General features: G+C 33.1%; 2 protein-coding genes and 4 non-coding genes across 6 annotated transcripts; 4 read left to right on the plus strand and 2 right to left on the minus strand.

Moving 5' to 3' along the window:
• Window positions 1-101: 101 nt before the first annotated feature.
• LOC108002994 (uncharacterized) lies at window positions 102-3,827 on the plus strand. Its single transcript, XM_017065023.2, has 2 exons — window positions 102-2,118; window positions 2,845-3,827. Exons 1-2 carry the CDS (start codon window positions 1,488-1,490, stop codon window positions 3,753-3,755), a joined length of 1,542 nt encoding a protein of 513 aa, XP_016920512.2. The 5' UTR covers window positions 102-1,487; the 3' UTR covers window positions 3,756-3,827.
• Window positions 3,828-5,128: 1,301 nt separating this feature from the next.
• On the plus strand, window positions 5,129-11,699 carry LOC108003000 (uncharacterized). The gene is made up of 2 exons (XM_017065034.3): window positions 5,129-9,807; window positions 10,654-11,699. Exons 1-2 carry the CDS (start codon window positions 9,388-9,390, stop codon window positions 11,071-11,073), a joined length of 840 nt encoding a protein of 279 aa, XP_016920523.1. The 5' UTR covers window positions 5,129-9,387; the 3' UTR covers window positions 11,074-11,699.
• A 48-nt stretch (window positions 11,700-11,747) lies between these two features.
• Trnas-gcu (transfer RNA serine (anticodon GCU)) lies at window positions 11,748-11,829 on the plus strand. The gene has a single exon. It is a non-coding gene; the product is annotated as a tRNA-Ser (tRNA).
• Window positions 11,830-12,343: 514 nt separating this feature from the next.
• Trnad-guc (transfer RNA aspartic acid (anticodon GUC)) lies at window positions 12,344-12,415 on the minus strand. The gene has a single exon. It is a non-coding gene; the product is annotated as a tRNA-Asp (tRNA).
• Window positions 12,416-13,987: 1,572 nt separating this feature from the next.
• Trnak-cuu (transfer RNA lysine (anticodon CUU)) lies at window positions 13,988-14,060 on the plus strand. Its single transcript has one exon. It is a non-coding gene; the product is annotated as a tRNA-Lys (tRNA).
• A 350-nt stretch (window positions 14,061-14,410) lies between these two features.
• Window positions 14,411-14,484, minus strand: Trnan-guu (transfer RNA asparagine (anticodon GUU)). Its single transcript has one exon. It is a non-coding gene; the product is annotated as a tRNA-Asn (tRNA).
• Window positions 14,485-16,507: the final 2,023 nt, after the last annotated feature.

The following is a 16,507-nucleotide window of genomic DNA, read 5'->3' on the forward strand; positions in this document are numbered from 1 at the left end:
TTTTTGTATTTAAGATATTATGATTATAGTATAATATATATATCAGGTCATACCTGAGTTATGCTTTGTATAGGTTAGATGAATAGACTGGATACATATGCAAGTTAATTAATCTGTTATTATCCATTTTTGCGTACAGTATAATCCATATTCTTTCCCATTCCATCTTAATATATATATGTTTAGAATTATCATATACTAGCTATTAATATAATTTGTTATATTTTGCGTTATATCCTTCGCGTATACTGTGTTTTATATTCTATATATACTAAATAACATTTTCAGATTAAATTAAATCAAACAAAGATGAATCGATTAAATTCGATTCGAATCGAATTATATCGATTTACATATATATATATATATCGAATTAAATCGAGAAACAACGACCAAAGCCGAACTGAACGATCACGTGCTATGCCGTTACGGCAGACATTGGAAACGAGCAAGTAAACGAATAGCAGTAAGCAGTAAACGTTGCGTCGCTATGGAACCGAGTTGAGCCGAATTGAACCGAACCGAGACGAGCTGTACCGAGAGATACCGAACTGAGAGCGCAGGACGCTTGTTTAGTGACAAATGCACGCATCGAAAGGAGCAACTGTCAAACAGCTTTTCGGGTTAGCATCGATCGGAAAACGACATTAATTATAAAACTTTAATTCAAATACACATCGTGATCCACGCATTAACGACAATTGTTTCAACTTCTTATATTTCCAATCCTATTAGGACAAGAAATGAATATTATAAAGAGAAATTGATAAGAACGATCAAAATGCAACGTGTTAAGGAAGGCGGAAATGCATTCGCACAACATATCGTATCAGAATCGCGGTGAAAGGAAGAAGGGTTCGATGGGAAATTGGTGCAGCACATTGTTTAGCAGATGAAACAGGAATCGGTGAATTCGTGAGTGGTATAAAGGCAGAAAAGAACAGGACAGGGCAGAATTTTTGAATATTCGAAAATATGTTTGATTTTGAGGTTGAAAGTCCAAATTTGAGTCATCGTCAAAAAATATAACAATATCAATTAGGAAAATAGAGTAAAGGAAAGAAAAAAAAGAAAAAACGAAAACATTGAAGCTTTAGTAGTAGAACGATTGCAAAATTTTAAGATTTGAGAGACAAGCGGAGATTATAAGCGGTGACAAGCGGTGACGAGCGGTGGCGCGCGAAGCGGAACCGAGTCGGACCGAGCGGAACCGAGCGGAGCCGAGCGCAAACTCGAGCGAGGCCGAAGCCGAAGCTGAAACCATAGGCAAAAGCGAAGGAAGGTTCGGACTTGGGTTCGGCGCGGTAGCGCTGGTTAGCGAGCGGATAAGCAGCTAACGGATCGGCGGCGTGTCGCGAGCAGCCGAGAATGTGCGCGCGCGTTTAATAATTAACTGCTCTTCTTTTGGCAGAACAACTCATATCGAACTTGTTTCTTGAGGCGAGTGCGCGTCTTCCTGGCTGGACGCGCGCGTGTACCGGCCGTGTATGGACGGCGGCACGCGTGCACGAGTCGAGGAGGAAAAAGCCCTGGATTCGTCTCGCCTGCGATCCTCCGCTCGGCTCGGCTTCACAAGTTCCTCCTCGGCCGGCAGCTCTCGTATCGCCAGGCGTAAAAGGAAGAAGAGGAGACGACAACAACGACGAAACAGTAACGTCGACGACGAGGACGAACTCGTCGTCGTCGGTGGCGGTGGCAGTGGCGAAGTAAGCACTGTCAGCGAAACTGTCGACACAATCCTCGCGATTAAGGAAGAACCGCAACAGCTAGGAGGGCAAGTGATATCCAGCCAGGAATCGACGAAACCATCGAAAAATCGGCTTTCGCACACCAACGAATCTCAACGAAACGTAACCAGAGGAGGAAGCGGCTCGCGCGCGGCTGCCTCCTCCCTCAGCTCCGGCAACACGCTTCTCAACCGTCGAACTGCCAGCAAGCGATCGTCCAGGAGATGCAACGCGAACGCGCGTAGGAACGCGATGACGATGGATCTCCAGAGACTGATCACTGAGGTACACGCTAGGCCCGCGATCTGGGACCAGAAAAACGTCAACTATCACAATCGCGACGTCATCCTGAAGATGTGGCGAGAGATCGCGAGGGCTTGCGAGGTCTCCAGTGAGTATACGCCTCGCTTTCCTCTTCCCTCTTCTCTCTTCTTTCCACCTCTTCCATTCGCGCCTGCGTCACACACCTCTCTCACTCCTTCTCTTGCCTTCTCTCTCTTTCTCTTGCGATTCGTCCCCTTCCACTTTTTCTTTCCCTCCCACTGCCTCATTTCAACCGTCCCTACTACGTATGTATTTCCTTTCCCGCAATCTATGCCATCGATGTATATGATCCCTTTTATTTATCAATCAAGTAATGAAGTAGACGAATGAACAACTTCAATGATAGTTTTTATGATATAATTGATTATGAATTCGAATATATGTATTTTTAATTTGAAAACAAAATTATCGAAAAATAATTATTTTAAAAAGTTTTGAATTAAAATCAATCGGATATAAGTTTTAATGAATATAATTTTAATAATTGGTTCAAAAAAATTATGTTCGAAATTGCGATTTCAATTCATATTGTTTGAAATCAATTTTATTCTTTGTTAAAAAAATTTAACAATTGATAATATTACTTTTTCATTAATGTAATTGTTTCTTAATTTTTCATAAATTATTTCTATCAATTAAAAATTAATGAAATGTTTATATATTTATTCGTTAATTATCATTTATTATCGAAATAATAAGTTGCGAAAATTGTTTTGGCGAAAAAAATTTACATAAGAAAATTTCGAAAAATTTTTTTCAAAACAAAAGATTAACAGATAGTCTTTATTTGCAGCGGACGTCGCGAAATCAAAATGGAAGCATTTACGAGACAATTTCCGCAACGAATTAAAGAAAACTTATCGAGGAAAATGCGATGGTGGTGCCAATGAGCATGATTCGAAATGGGTTTGGTTCAAGAGCCTATTCTTTCTACGAGATCAAATGAACTCGAGAGTGATTGGGTGCACTCTTTCACAGAATTGTTCGGCAGCTCTTCGATCATCGCCGGAAGAAACACAAATCGAGCCTCAAATTGACATTTTAGAAGGACACGAGGAAACTCAATTTGATGATTTAGATGGTGATTCTTGTCAGTCTTTGCTTTCAAATGACGATGGCCTCCATCAAGTTATGCCTCCACCTAAAATGAACAAAATTGGTAGGAAAAGAAGTTTAATGGATGCAATGGAAAACAATTACACCGAAGTTGATCGAAAACGATTCGAATCTTTGCAAAAAAGGTTAAGCGTATCGCAGGAGGAAGAAGATGACACTTATCATTTTCTTATGAGCGTTCGAAATCCTCTTAAGAGTTTACCACTCGATAGACAGATGTTTATTAGGTTGAAAATTCAAGAGCTCGTTTACAATGAAATCAACTTGCAGAATCAGCAGAGTCGAACGTACGAAGTTTCACAAGATGTAAAACCTCCAAGAACAGGGAATGCTACCGGAGTAGTTGGAACCGGCGCCGGACTTGGAGGTGGCGACGCTTGTCTCGGCGAATCTATAGCTGGTGCCGATACAAATGGAGGCGGTAGCGGTGGTGGTGATGGTGGTGGTGGTGATGGTGGTGGTAATGTTGGCGGTGTTGGAAGTAGTTTAGGGGGAGAGCAAACCGTTAACGATATGTCTAACCACCCTGCATCATTACTTCAGAATTGCACGACAGAGGGCTCCAGCGATGATACCTTCTTCGGTTAATTTAATTTACTTTTTAAGATGTAAGAATTATAATTTTATTAATAGGAAATAAACAATGGTATTTTTTCAGTATCTTATCGCTTATAATTATTTACACCGTTTTTGAAAAAAATTCTTTTTTAATCTATTACAATAACTTTTGAAGGTTCTTTAATGAAGCTTAATAAAAAATAAAAAAAAAATAAGATCGATATATTTCCTTATTTTTAGTTGAAATAAATTTTTATTTTTATTTATTTTTTTTTCATGAAACTGTTTTCTGCACACTTTATTTGTTGTTATTGTAATTATTATGATTATTGTTCTTATCTGTTGCTATTAATATTATTACTGTGATTGTTACTATCCTCATTCGTCTGACATATAGATTAAATTGATTATATTTGTTAGCACAGCATTTATTTCATATATAGTATGATAGGATAAATGGTATGTATATTTCTTTTAAGAATATATTAAAAATTATGATTTTCGTAATTTAAAAATTAATCGATTAAAGATAAAAATAATTTAATTCAGTTTTATTTCGATTCATATTCTAATTCTAAATTTAAATTCAATTTATATATATATATAACATATGAAGAAAATTGACAACTTTTAACAAGAATATGAAATAAAAACGATAGAAAAATTTTACTATGAGCTGTTCGTGAGTTATAAAATATTGAGTTGGAATATTCAACCTTTTAGTGATTTCGCGATTTGTTATGTAATTTCTTTGTCATGATTCAATGAATAGTTTGTAAATTACGAAAGAGCATCAAATAAAACTTATCCAATAGTACTCTTTCACGTGCAACAACTGCTTCAAGATTTTTTTTATTTTTTTCTTATCTATTCTTATAATAAGTATATATATTTATACGTAATAATATATAATAATATATACGTATAATATATATTTATACATAATATCATCAAGGAAATGACGATATTAATCTTTCGTGATTCTATGTTAACGATGAAGTATATCATAAAACTTCCAATATAATGTCTTTATGTTTTTTGACATAACTTTGCTCTTCTACATAACTATTCTCTTCTCATACTTTATAATCATACAAAATATTTATGCACAACATAAAATTTTTCTGAATTATCGGGTTGAAAATTCATTTTATATATTTTCTTGTTAATCAAATCTCACTAATCGATAATAATCAATATTTACAATCGATCGGAATATTCAAATGACATTTGAATTTTTTCATTTTAATTAAAATTATGCAATTATAAATTATAAATTATAAATCAAATATTATTTATTAATCTATCTTTTATATTTTCCGTTTAATTTTTCAATAGAAAAATAGATTTTCAATATTCAAGTTTCCACATTTCAGTTAACAAACTAAATAATGTCGAATATCATAAAATATGGCCTACCATAAAGAGTATTATGTGTACGTATGCCGAGATAAAGTCATTCGAATTGAGTTTGCACCAGTTTCTCGCGGTTGTTCATCGTTCAGCTCTGAATTACATATATTGAACATTGAAGAAACAACAGATAGCAGTTTTGAATACATATATATAGTTTTAATTAAACCAGATTATTAAGTATAGTTTCTAAATTATCGGAAATAGTATGTTGTTGAACATTTTAATCTTTGTTAAAAGTTAAATTGAGAGAAGTGTAAAAAAAAAAGAGGCATTAATATTTATTCGAATTTATTGACTATAATAAAAGAAAACTTTTAGTTGTTTATCAATTGAATAAGACACTATCACTATCATTGTTTAACGAGTGAAAACGATTGGGCAAGATCGATCATCTCGAACCGATTTACTTGAACTGTTTTGCTATTTCTTCACCAAGCTTTCCATGGAAAATCACGAAATAACGAGGTAACTTTTCGTTCAGATGGAAAAGTCACGTCGTCTAGACGGGATGCGCTATATTTGCACGGTATATTGCACTGGTTGAATAGCTTATTCGAAAGTCTGGCTTGCCTCCTAGTTTGTTCAACGGACCGCTCGGTTTTTCCATACAAAGAGAATTAGCATCGTCTTCTTTATCTTTTATTTTCCTTATTTTTTCTATCTTGTCTTCATTGTTCATCATTTCTTTTCTCTTCTGCAGCAAATTATTATCATGTAGCATATTGTTTCTCGTTTTCGAAATCTATCACAATCTATCTTTTATTTCTTTTCTATATAGTTTATTATAATCATTTAAATTGATATATTGCAATCACATTATGGATTAATAAAAAATTAAATTATCGCGGACTATTTTGAATAAATAGTATTTATTGTTTGTTAATTTGTTACTTTTGGCATTTTCTCAAAGAAGGAAAACTGATAAAAGTTTCGTTTTAGCTTCATTTTGAAAATATATCTTTTAAATAAAATTCTCGAATAAAAAACGTGTTTATATTTAGTTCGAAATAATTGTTGACAAACGAACAACTAACAAGTCGACAATCGCCGGAGACGACTGACAGAAGTATTCTTTGATCACAAAGGAAAATGTAAATGCTTCCCCTTTTTACTATCTCGACGTTTCTTCTCTATAATCGTTCATCTTGCATAATCTGAATCGTTTTGTGTTTGATATCATGTATAAAAAAATAAGGATGTTGACAAACAAGACGGTTAGCACTAAATAGTTTTACGTTAAAATATAAATAAACATAAAGTATGTACAAAAAATGTATATGATAATGTTAAAACCAGAATCCAAATTATGTTTTAAAACGTTATTTTTTTGATAGTATTCGTATACTGAGTAAAGACAAAATATAATATATATTAATCTAATATACATTTCATCTCTATTTATCTATCGAATACAAAGAATGTAGAAAAAAATACGATAACTAGCCATTTTTTTGATTTTATTTAGTTTGATTTTAACACAATCACATATCATAATCATAATCGCACTATATATATCATACACTTGTGATCTAATATAGTTAGCCCGACAATGGTAGTTATTGACGGTGTGCTTCACCCGACCTGGCTTGACCTGGTCTGACAAGGCCCAATACACACCGACAGGAATGACGCGCGAAAGCGAGTGGAAACCTACGAGTGAAACGAACCAACAGAGCCAGCTTCGCCAGTCAGACTTTAGCTAGCGTCCAAACCGGTGCATTTCATTGGTATAATTTCTATTCGCACGCGCGTGAACAATTTCCAGCTGTCGCGAATCAACAATTGCAAAAGATAAAACCGAAAATCGCCAGAACACAAACGCGCGCGTGAAAAGTTACAGACCGTGAACATTATAATCAAAGGTGTGTTACAAAGAAATTGATTTTTAACGAATGTGTAAATGAACGATGGAATAATTCAGAAACGAAAGCACAATTTTTTGAAGAAATGGAAAATCGTTGAGCTCAAGCTCGAAGTAAGTGATATCGATACACATTTATCTACTAATTTTCAAATCATTCGTGATATTAAATTGTTCAACAATTACAATGGAACTCGCGTTAATGATTAACGACCGACCTTACGACACTTATAACAACCGGCAATCGTGCTCGATCGATCGATCGAAATAATTATTGTTTCGAAACGATGCGTAATATCGATATCATTGATACGTCGTCGAACGATGTTTGTCTTTCGAAAAATGTCACTTTTGTTTTTTCTTTCACAATCAGCGATGAATTTGCCATTACTAAATATTGCCATTATTCTAATGAACAAGATAAAATTTTCTAGAAAGCTAATAAATTTTATTAACAAGTATGAAAGGAAGAAAGGCAAAATACATAAAATATGCAAATTTTTTATCGAAACAAATTATGTCATTCAAGTGAATCGAATCCAGACGCAAATCTTTATTAACATTCATTATGTTTGATTATATCGTAATTTCTTATTCATTCAATAAAATAATTTCTAGATTGTAATTAGTGTTAGATTAAGAAGAATGTGATGTTAGCGTCATGAATATGTAGCGCCAATTATAACACCAAGATATCTTCCTGTACTTCCCTTTTCCTCCTCTTCAAGTTATAATGTTTTCGTTGCCGATAAAGTGCTAACAATTTCATTCCTTTGCATTATTTACGAATGAAAATATGTCTTTTGTAAGTTTAAACATCATGACGTTTCTTTCTTTCATTCTCCTTTCTCTCTGTTATTTCTTTTTATCTGTATCCCATTCTTTTCTTTCTTTTTTGAAACATATTTTGTCTATATCCAATTTCTTCCTTTTTTTTTTTTTGAAACGTGAACGACATATCGAATAAGAAAATAGGAACACAAAGAGCAAATTATTTACAATTTCAGATCATCGTTCAACAATGATAAACGATATCAACAATCGATCGAAACGATCAGACTTCGCGTGGTAAACGAATTGGCCGCTAGTACCTTATAAGGCGCGAAGGTTCGCACATAACAGCGCTATCGTTTTCCAATCCGGCAAAACCGGCCTTTGGCCACGTTTGCTTCTCGAATTTCGCAATTTCGCCTTTCCAGAGATACCTATACTTCCCGTGATCTCGAAACGTAATCAATTTCGCGAGACTGCGCAGCTTGATTTGCACTCGAAATGAATTTACGATACAATAATTGGATTTACAATATCATTGAATTACAAATAAAAAACGTCTCGTCTAGAAGAACGTTGTCCGCTAGGTTTTTGTCAACAATTAACCCGTACAAAGCACTAAAAACGCGAGTGGTACACGTCGAGGCGTGGCGATGCATAAACTGTCGCACTCGACTAGCTCGTGAAACGTGTTTGCGCGGTCACGTTGGCAACACTAGCAGGAAATAGCTTTCATTGGACGCAGACAGAGACGCATCGGGTCGGTTCGCCTTGCCTTGCCCCGCCACACCTAGCTGCGTCGCGCCAAAGCCTCGCCTCGTTTTGTCACGCTTCGCGTTTGCGCAAACCTTCTCGAACCTGATCAAACGTGAACGTTTCAAGCACAAGGGAGACTGTGCGAATTAAAAGATTTGTTGTATCTCAAAGAGAATTGAAAAACTCTTCGCGAATAGATACGTAATGAAACATACGATGTGATCACTTATATAACTAGTAACTATTTCTTTAGTGCGAAACGCGTTGCCTGTACTGATTCCAGTTGAATCACACTTCGATCGAAATCTCGTTACTCTTTTGGTTACTCTCTTTCTTTTTCAAGAGATTTTCAATTCACAATGAAATATTTGGTGTAAAAAATAGAAACTATTCGAGAGGAAGAAATTGAAATAGAAGTAATAATAGTAGAAGAAGAAGAAGAAGAAGAAGAAGAAATGAAAATGGAAGAAAGTGAATCATCGCGAAAGAGTGTGGTAGAACCGCTTGCACAAGCACGAGTAAACCTTTGATTACTGGAGGGAGAGCGAACTGATTGACAACAAGGTGGTTTGAGCAAACGTATATACACGCGTTTTCAAAGCCAGGCGTACCAGCATACACGATACAACGTTTGATCAGCTTGTGAACTCGTGTTGAGTAGCGGTCCCTCAGTTGAATGTCGAGCGTAGTCATCCACGTTCCGTTTATCCTACTTTTCTTCGCGTATGTTGTTCGCTCATAAGTTGTTATTACGGTGCAACGAATCATTGTTTCAAATTATTGTATTTTATTGGCATTTGAAAGATTTATTAAAGGTGTTTTAATTCGTTCAAGAATCGAGTGAGCACAAAGGCAACAATGTCGACATCGGATTTGATCGGATATTCGCACGACTTTCTTGCAGAATTTATTCAACTTTATCGTAGTTTTCCCTGTTTGTGGCAGATTAAGTATAAAGGATATAAGGACAGGTTGCTTCGAAATCGTGCTTACGATGCCCTTGTACAGAAATTAAGGGAGGTTAATCCGATAGCGGATAGAGAGACTGTGATACGAAAAATTAATACCCTCCGAACTGCATTCAGAAGAGAATACAAGAAAGTACGGAGTTCACAGAGGATGGTCCAAAATCCTCGGCAACGATACAAATCTTCGTTATGGTACTACGATATTTTAAAATTTGTCGCGGAACAGAACGAGACAAATCCATTGGACGAAGAAAGGAACATTAAGAATGCTTTGGTTAACCCAACGGATCTCTCTCAAGAGGAGATAATGGTACGAGCTCGTACAATTTTTTTCAAGACTGCGCGAATCGAGACTTTCCTCTCTTATTTTCTCTTTCTCTTACAAATCCTTTTTCTATCTATCTACCACTATTCATTTCCATTCTTTTCCTCCTTCCATACTACATAAACGATTAAACAAATTCATTTGACTTTATTTGATTCTCAAGATAGGATATAAAATTTCTCATAAATTCGTCGACGCGCAAAAAGAAATGCTTACTTGCATTTCATCATTTCGTAATGCGTCTATCGCGACTATATGATAAAAATCGAGGAGAGAGAGAGAGAGAGAGAGAGAGAGATTTTACGAATAATACATATATCTCTCTGATACGGTTGATACCGAACATCGAGCTTGTACCTCTTCTTCCATTCCTATCTTTTCCTCTCATTTTCGCTCGTCCTTTCATTCATTTCCTCTCTTTTTCTCTAGTCATCGCTCTCTCGTTATTTCTCTTTCTCTTTGCGGCACTTTATCGATCCAGAAACTCAACATGCGCTAGTACGCCGGAATTACGTTCGAAATCGAAAAAGAAAAGTGGAAAAAAAAAATGATCGTTCATTTGTTTATTCAATTGTTTCATATACACGAAATATTTATTGGATGTTTGGATAAAACGCTTATTTATTTCGTCGAGAATATATTGGATGTAATACGATCCGACGCGATGCGATAACGATGAATCGGGTGATTCTTTTGGACATTAAACGTTCACTGTTTGTATGCGTTCACTTCTTCATCGTTCACTCACATGTTATATTTCGATCGCCACCATAGCCACCCATATATCCGTATAACATTCAATTACAGCTGGCAAACCTAACTATTTTTTAGTCTGTGCAAACGGACGTAGACAAGATCGAGCCACCATCGCCCGTACCCTCACCAGGAGCTAGTTCTGTCCCAGCTTTTCAACCGATCATCTTGGAAACCGAAGGATCATACACGAGAAGAATATCGAACACCGATTACCTGAGAAGAAAGTATCAACAGGAAAATTTTCAAGATCGTCAACTGAAGGAATCGAGTCACGAACTCTCGCCAAGACATTTCACCAGCTGCGATGACCATTTCGAGACTTTTGGTCGTTACGTGGCCGGTAAATTGAGAAAATCAATGCCTCGACAAAGTATCATTGCCGAGAAGATAATCGCGGAAGTTCTCTTAAGGGCCAATCTCGGCACCTTGGAAGAAAGTACTTGTCTTACGGAAAAAGTACCTTCTCGTTGCTTCTTGGTAATGGGTGATCGTTAAATTATTGATCGATTATCACATTTCTCGTTTCTTTCAAAAAATTTTTCGATATATCTATGTGCTTTTATCCATCTATTTTTTACATATGTGTTAAGCATACATATGTAATAAACACGGCCATTCTTATTCGAAGGACAAAGGATAACGAAACGACAATCTGAAAAAATTTCAGTACAACAATGGCGGAGAGGGGTCGTATTGCGAACAAATAAATTCTGGCAACCAGCCAAAATAAGGTTTTTCATTTCACCATGTGTCTTGAAAAACAGCGCATGACTTTTATTTTTTCATTCATGAATAAATTATCGGTAAATATCTAATATTTTTATAAATGAATTATACTTGCTTAAATTACATCATTTTTCAGATTCAAAGTTTCTCGAAATTTCCTATAGATTTAATTTCATTATGCTTTTCTATCTATGAATTTGAACGATTTTTTGATTTGTTGTACTATTTGTTCTACGATCTCAAATTATTTTGTATTTATATAAATAATATTAACCTATATACCATAAAATATTATAGATTTGAAACGGTAGGATTTTCGTTTTTTAATAATTCCTGTGTTAAAAGATTAATTTGAAAAATTCGATAATTAAATAAATAACAAATTATTAAAAAGATTTATATTTGTAATATGTTCTGTGTATTAAATCCAAAACTTAACGGAAGACGAGGTGGCCGAGTGGTTAAGGCGTTGGACTGCTAATCCAATGTGCTCTGCACGCGTGGGTTCGAATCCCATCCTCGTCGATTGAAAAAGTACTTTGTTCTTTTTTCTTTTTTTCTTTATCGTATCTTCATATAACCTCTCCTGCTTATGCAAAAAATTTTAAAACATGTAATATATGTATATATATGTTGATTATTTTTATTATTTATTATTTATTGATAAACAAGTTACAATTAAGAAAAAATTATATATATTATTTAAAGATTTAATGGGAAAAGATAAAAATTATATTACGCTTCTAGATAATTAATAAAAAAAATATAGTAGTAATATAAACATACAAATATGTATATGTTCAATTGTTTAGTATATATATATATATATGATATAAAGATTAAAATAGTATAATATTTTGAAGTTATTATATGAAATTAATATAAAAAAAAATTAATAAGAGAAAAAGATACAAAATCCACTATACAGCACTATACAATTAAGTAATGCACTATACAATTAAGTAATGTATTTATGTGTTCATGTAGCATAAAGAGTTAGCATAATTATGAACAAATAAGAAAAAAAAGTGACTTAAAACTCCCCGACGGGGAATCGAACCCCGGTCTCCCGCGTGACAGGCGGGGATACTAACCACTATACTATCGAGGAGGAGACGATTTTGTTTCATTTGTTTAAGGTTCACACTATTTTTTATTACTTTTTATACTTTATTTTTATATATTTTTATCATATTCTATATTTATATTATACAGAATGATCTTTTTAAAACAAAAATTTTTTATTATTATTTTGAAAATTAATTTTTTATTAATGTAATATTTTTCAATGAAAATGTTGATAAGTTTTCATTTTATTATTTATGATTCAATATTATCCTCGCATGGCATTAGGTTAATACTTTTAACTGCACATGATTAATTTTGATTTATTTTCGTTTTATTCATTATTTAATTTATTATTTTTACACTATTATAATTATTTTTTAATAATTATAATCTTTGGTCGTTGATTTTAGTTCATTTCGATAGCTTAAATATCACTAAATGCTTAAAAACTTTTAAAGTGATTCTTGACGTGAGTAAGAGCAAAAATAGTCTTTTCTTTACGATGATTCAAAAACTATAATATTAAACATAAATTATTAAAGAGATATTTTCTGTTATATTTTTGATTTAAATTGTTAAATTTATATAATTATTAGTTAAAATATGATAATGTTTTTTTATAATTAGTCTATATTTTATTATATTGAGTTTAATCTTTTCGAATTTTTTAAAAAAACCAATTATTCTTATTTCTTCGAAAATACATATGTGATTTGATAATTATTAAATTTTATTTAGAAAAAAAATATTTATTTATAATTTATAACCATTTTAATTCTGTTACATTATTACTTTTCGTCTATTACTTTGCGATAATTATTTTAATTACTTTAACTTTTTTCTTTACTTTCATCATTGATAAATAAAAAGTTATATAATGTAATTAGAATATTTTACGCGAAAAATTATAGCAAAAAATTATTTGTCATTAAAGTTTTCAAGTTAATTTCGTCCTTCGAAGCGAAAAAAGCAGTATTTGTTCAAGCAAAATTTATGATTTAAACCGTTATGTTTGAAAAGACATTATTATTCCAAAATTCATGAATATTCTATTTGTACACATACATCTAAAAATGATACGCAAACTGTAGTTTCACTTTTCGAAAAAATATCGAAGGGATTATGTTCTAGAACTTCTTAAATATTTTTATATATATGTAATAATCTTCAAGAAACAGCTAAGTGAAGTAAAGCTAGTTTTAACTTTCGAACCTCCAGTAGACGTTAGAAAGCCTCATAAAATAAGAAAATTCTTTTAAAAGTTTCACATATTTATGTTGTATGTGATCTCGATAAATAAATTGAGAAATAACAAAAACCTTTTAAGATATGAAATCTATTGATAAATATAATAAATCGAACTGATAAGTATAACATTTTAACCATTATTGAGTAAATTCATTTTACATTTAATAACTTTCAATAAATAAAAATCCAATTAAAACAATTTACAAATATTTACAAATATTTATAAATATATCTAGTACTGTTTAAATTTTCTATAATACGAAAAAATCGAATGATGCAACATAGAGATAACTTAAATAAAAATATATTTCATTTGTTTTATTAAGACATTTAATGTCATTGGTGTAATACGCCAAATATTACAACAGCCCGGCTAGCTCAGTCGGTAGAGCATGAGACTCTTAATCTCAGGGTCGTGGGTTCGAGCCCCACGTTGGGCGAATATGATAAAAATATTTTTTTTTCACTATTTCTAAGAAATCAATTAATATTTCTTTCTTCGTTATTGCATAACACGACATTTGTTTCTTTTTTTTAGTTTCAAATCAATTAAAAAAAATTGAAAATAAAAAAAGAGAAAAAGACGAATAACAGTAAGAATAAGATAGGGATAGTTTTCATTTTTGTAGGTTTGAATAATAATATAATTCTCGATAAATTAAAAATAAAATAGATATGCATTAATAATGAACATACGAACAAAATTATATATGAAAAAATAATAGATATGTCAGTAATCAATTATTATGAAGATCTTTATTGAAAGACGACTACGATGACAAAAGAAATCCGCCCCCGGGTGGGCTCGAACCACCAACCTTTCGGTTAACAGCCGAACGCGCTAGCCGATTGCGCCACGGAGGCTTCTTGACTTGTTCTTTTTAATACGTAATGCAATCTTGCTCGTTAAATGCAATGAATTACTCGAGAGGAGGAAGCGATAACAATAAGTGGGATTCCAATAGATTTCTCATTAAATAATAATAGATTATTGCATGACATATATTATAAAAAATTAAAACAAACATCGAATTGTAAATAATAAATAAGATAGATAATATTTTTGAAGACATTTCGTCATTTAATCTACTTCAATATTCGAAAGTAAAAGTAGAATGCATAATATTCATTCGTTATATGTTTGAGTTCTTGCGATTATATGTTCACTAGTTATCTCTACTACTGGAAACAAATTCCTTTTGAACCCAGTGAATAATTTCATATTGAAATAATATATGATAAATTTCTACGAACATTTAGATTCTCAGTTTTTCTTTTAGCTATTATTTTCTACATTCATCAAATACATTGTCTTCAAATAGAAAATAAAATTTTCTTAGCAGATATATTTTTTAAGTATATAACGAATAAATGCTGCGTGTTTTTGTTAGCCATGTTTACAGTTAAAAGTCGCATATATATACATGTATATGCATATAGTCTATCCTGGATTTCACGGTAAATTACGTCAATGCGATGCTCGTTTAAACGAATTTGAGTGGTTAGACGAATTGCGTGAGTTAAAAGGGGTGTGGTATTTAGTCGAGAGCACACATAAGAAAAATGACACGCGTGACTGCTCAGTGGAGAAAAGGACAATCGTTAGTTCCATAGCGGGAACGTTGAAACGAGTTCGAGTTTGAGGGTATTGCCAGAATATGGTAAAGGGTGTTTGCGAAAGATAGGTTAGGAACGCAGGGAGCCGATTCTTGCAAAGGACTCGTTACCCTCTCCTGTTGGTTTCGATGACGGACTAACTCTACAAGGATCAAGCAAAAGAAAGGGAAAATGAAATACACTCTCACGAATGGCTGTTATGTGGATCGTTAACGAGCCACCAAGGTAAGCATCGTTTACGCTCGATAGATGCGTACTCGTCACCCATCTATTCCTATTCCACCCTTCTTCGCTCTGTTCTGCTTGAACCCCAACCTAACCGGTCTTCGAACAAAAAAAGAAACAAAATACGAGAAAAAAAAGGATAGCACAGAGAAGAGTAAATCGACCGTTAAAATTACCAAATTTTTTTCAATAAATAACAATTATATGAATGAGTAGGTATTATGTTTTGCGAATTTTCTCATCGAAACATAACGAATGTTTTTATTAGTTTATTTTTCTATTGATTATGAATTTATTTCTTTATTTGCTTAATCGTCGATGAAACGTACGAATGAACAAGAATATAATTTATTTTTACATGAATCTTGAGTGGGTGTCGGACCTGTCAACAGTTACCTATCAACTTCATACTTTACATTTCCGGTCCTTGTTTCTTTCCTGGGTTCTATATTTCTCCTTCTGCTTTTTTTTATATTTTTTTTTCTTCTTAAGTTTTCTATTTTCGTCTTGATCAAAATGCCAAGGAAATTTCGAAATTAATCATTGAAAACTTTACAAAAGTGAAACAAAATCGAATTTTTTTTTTATTTTATTTTTTGCTTGAAATCCAGATTTAAAAATGTGGATTCGAATTGTATCTTTCTATTGTCATATCTACCTAATTATCACTTCGGTGAGTCCGCGTTGTGCTTTCAATTTTCTTCTTTCAAGGGATTAAAAAGGGATGTCGCGAGTAAACAGATGCTCGAAAAAAAAAAAAATTAAAAAGAAAGAAGATAATAAAAAATTGACGAGAACCGACATTCCAGCATTCGGTTCCGAATGCAGATATGTAAATGCGAGAAAGCTCGCAGCAGGTATTCGGCCAAGCAATCGATAATCTTTTTTTTTTTTGTTCACCGTGCAACCCCGAAAGGCATTCATTTGGAAGTATAAAAGCGAAAGGTTTCAATACTTTCAGATAGTTCGTTCGTCGTTTCATCGAAAGCCAAAAGCCGTGAACAAAGAAAGGCAAAGTCGAAAAGGGCTAAACGATTACATCGTA

This window comes from Apis cerana, linkage group LG10 (genome assembly GCF_029169275.1).
Source record: "Apis cerana isolate GH-2021 linkage group LG10, AcerK_1.0, whole genome shotgun sequence".
In the NCBI taxonomy this organism is placed as follows: Eukaryota; Metazoa; Arthropoda; class Insecta; order Hymenoptera; family Apidae; genus Apis; species Apis cerana.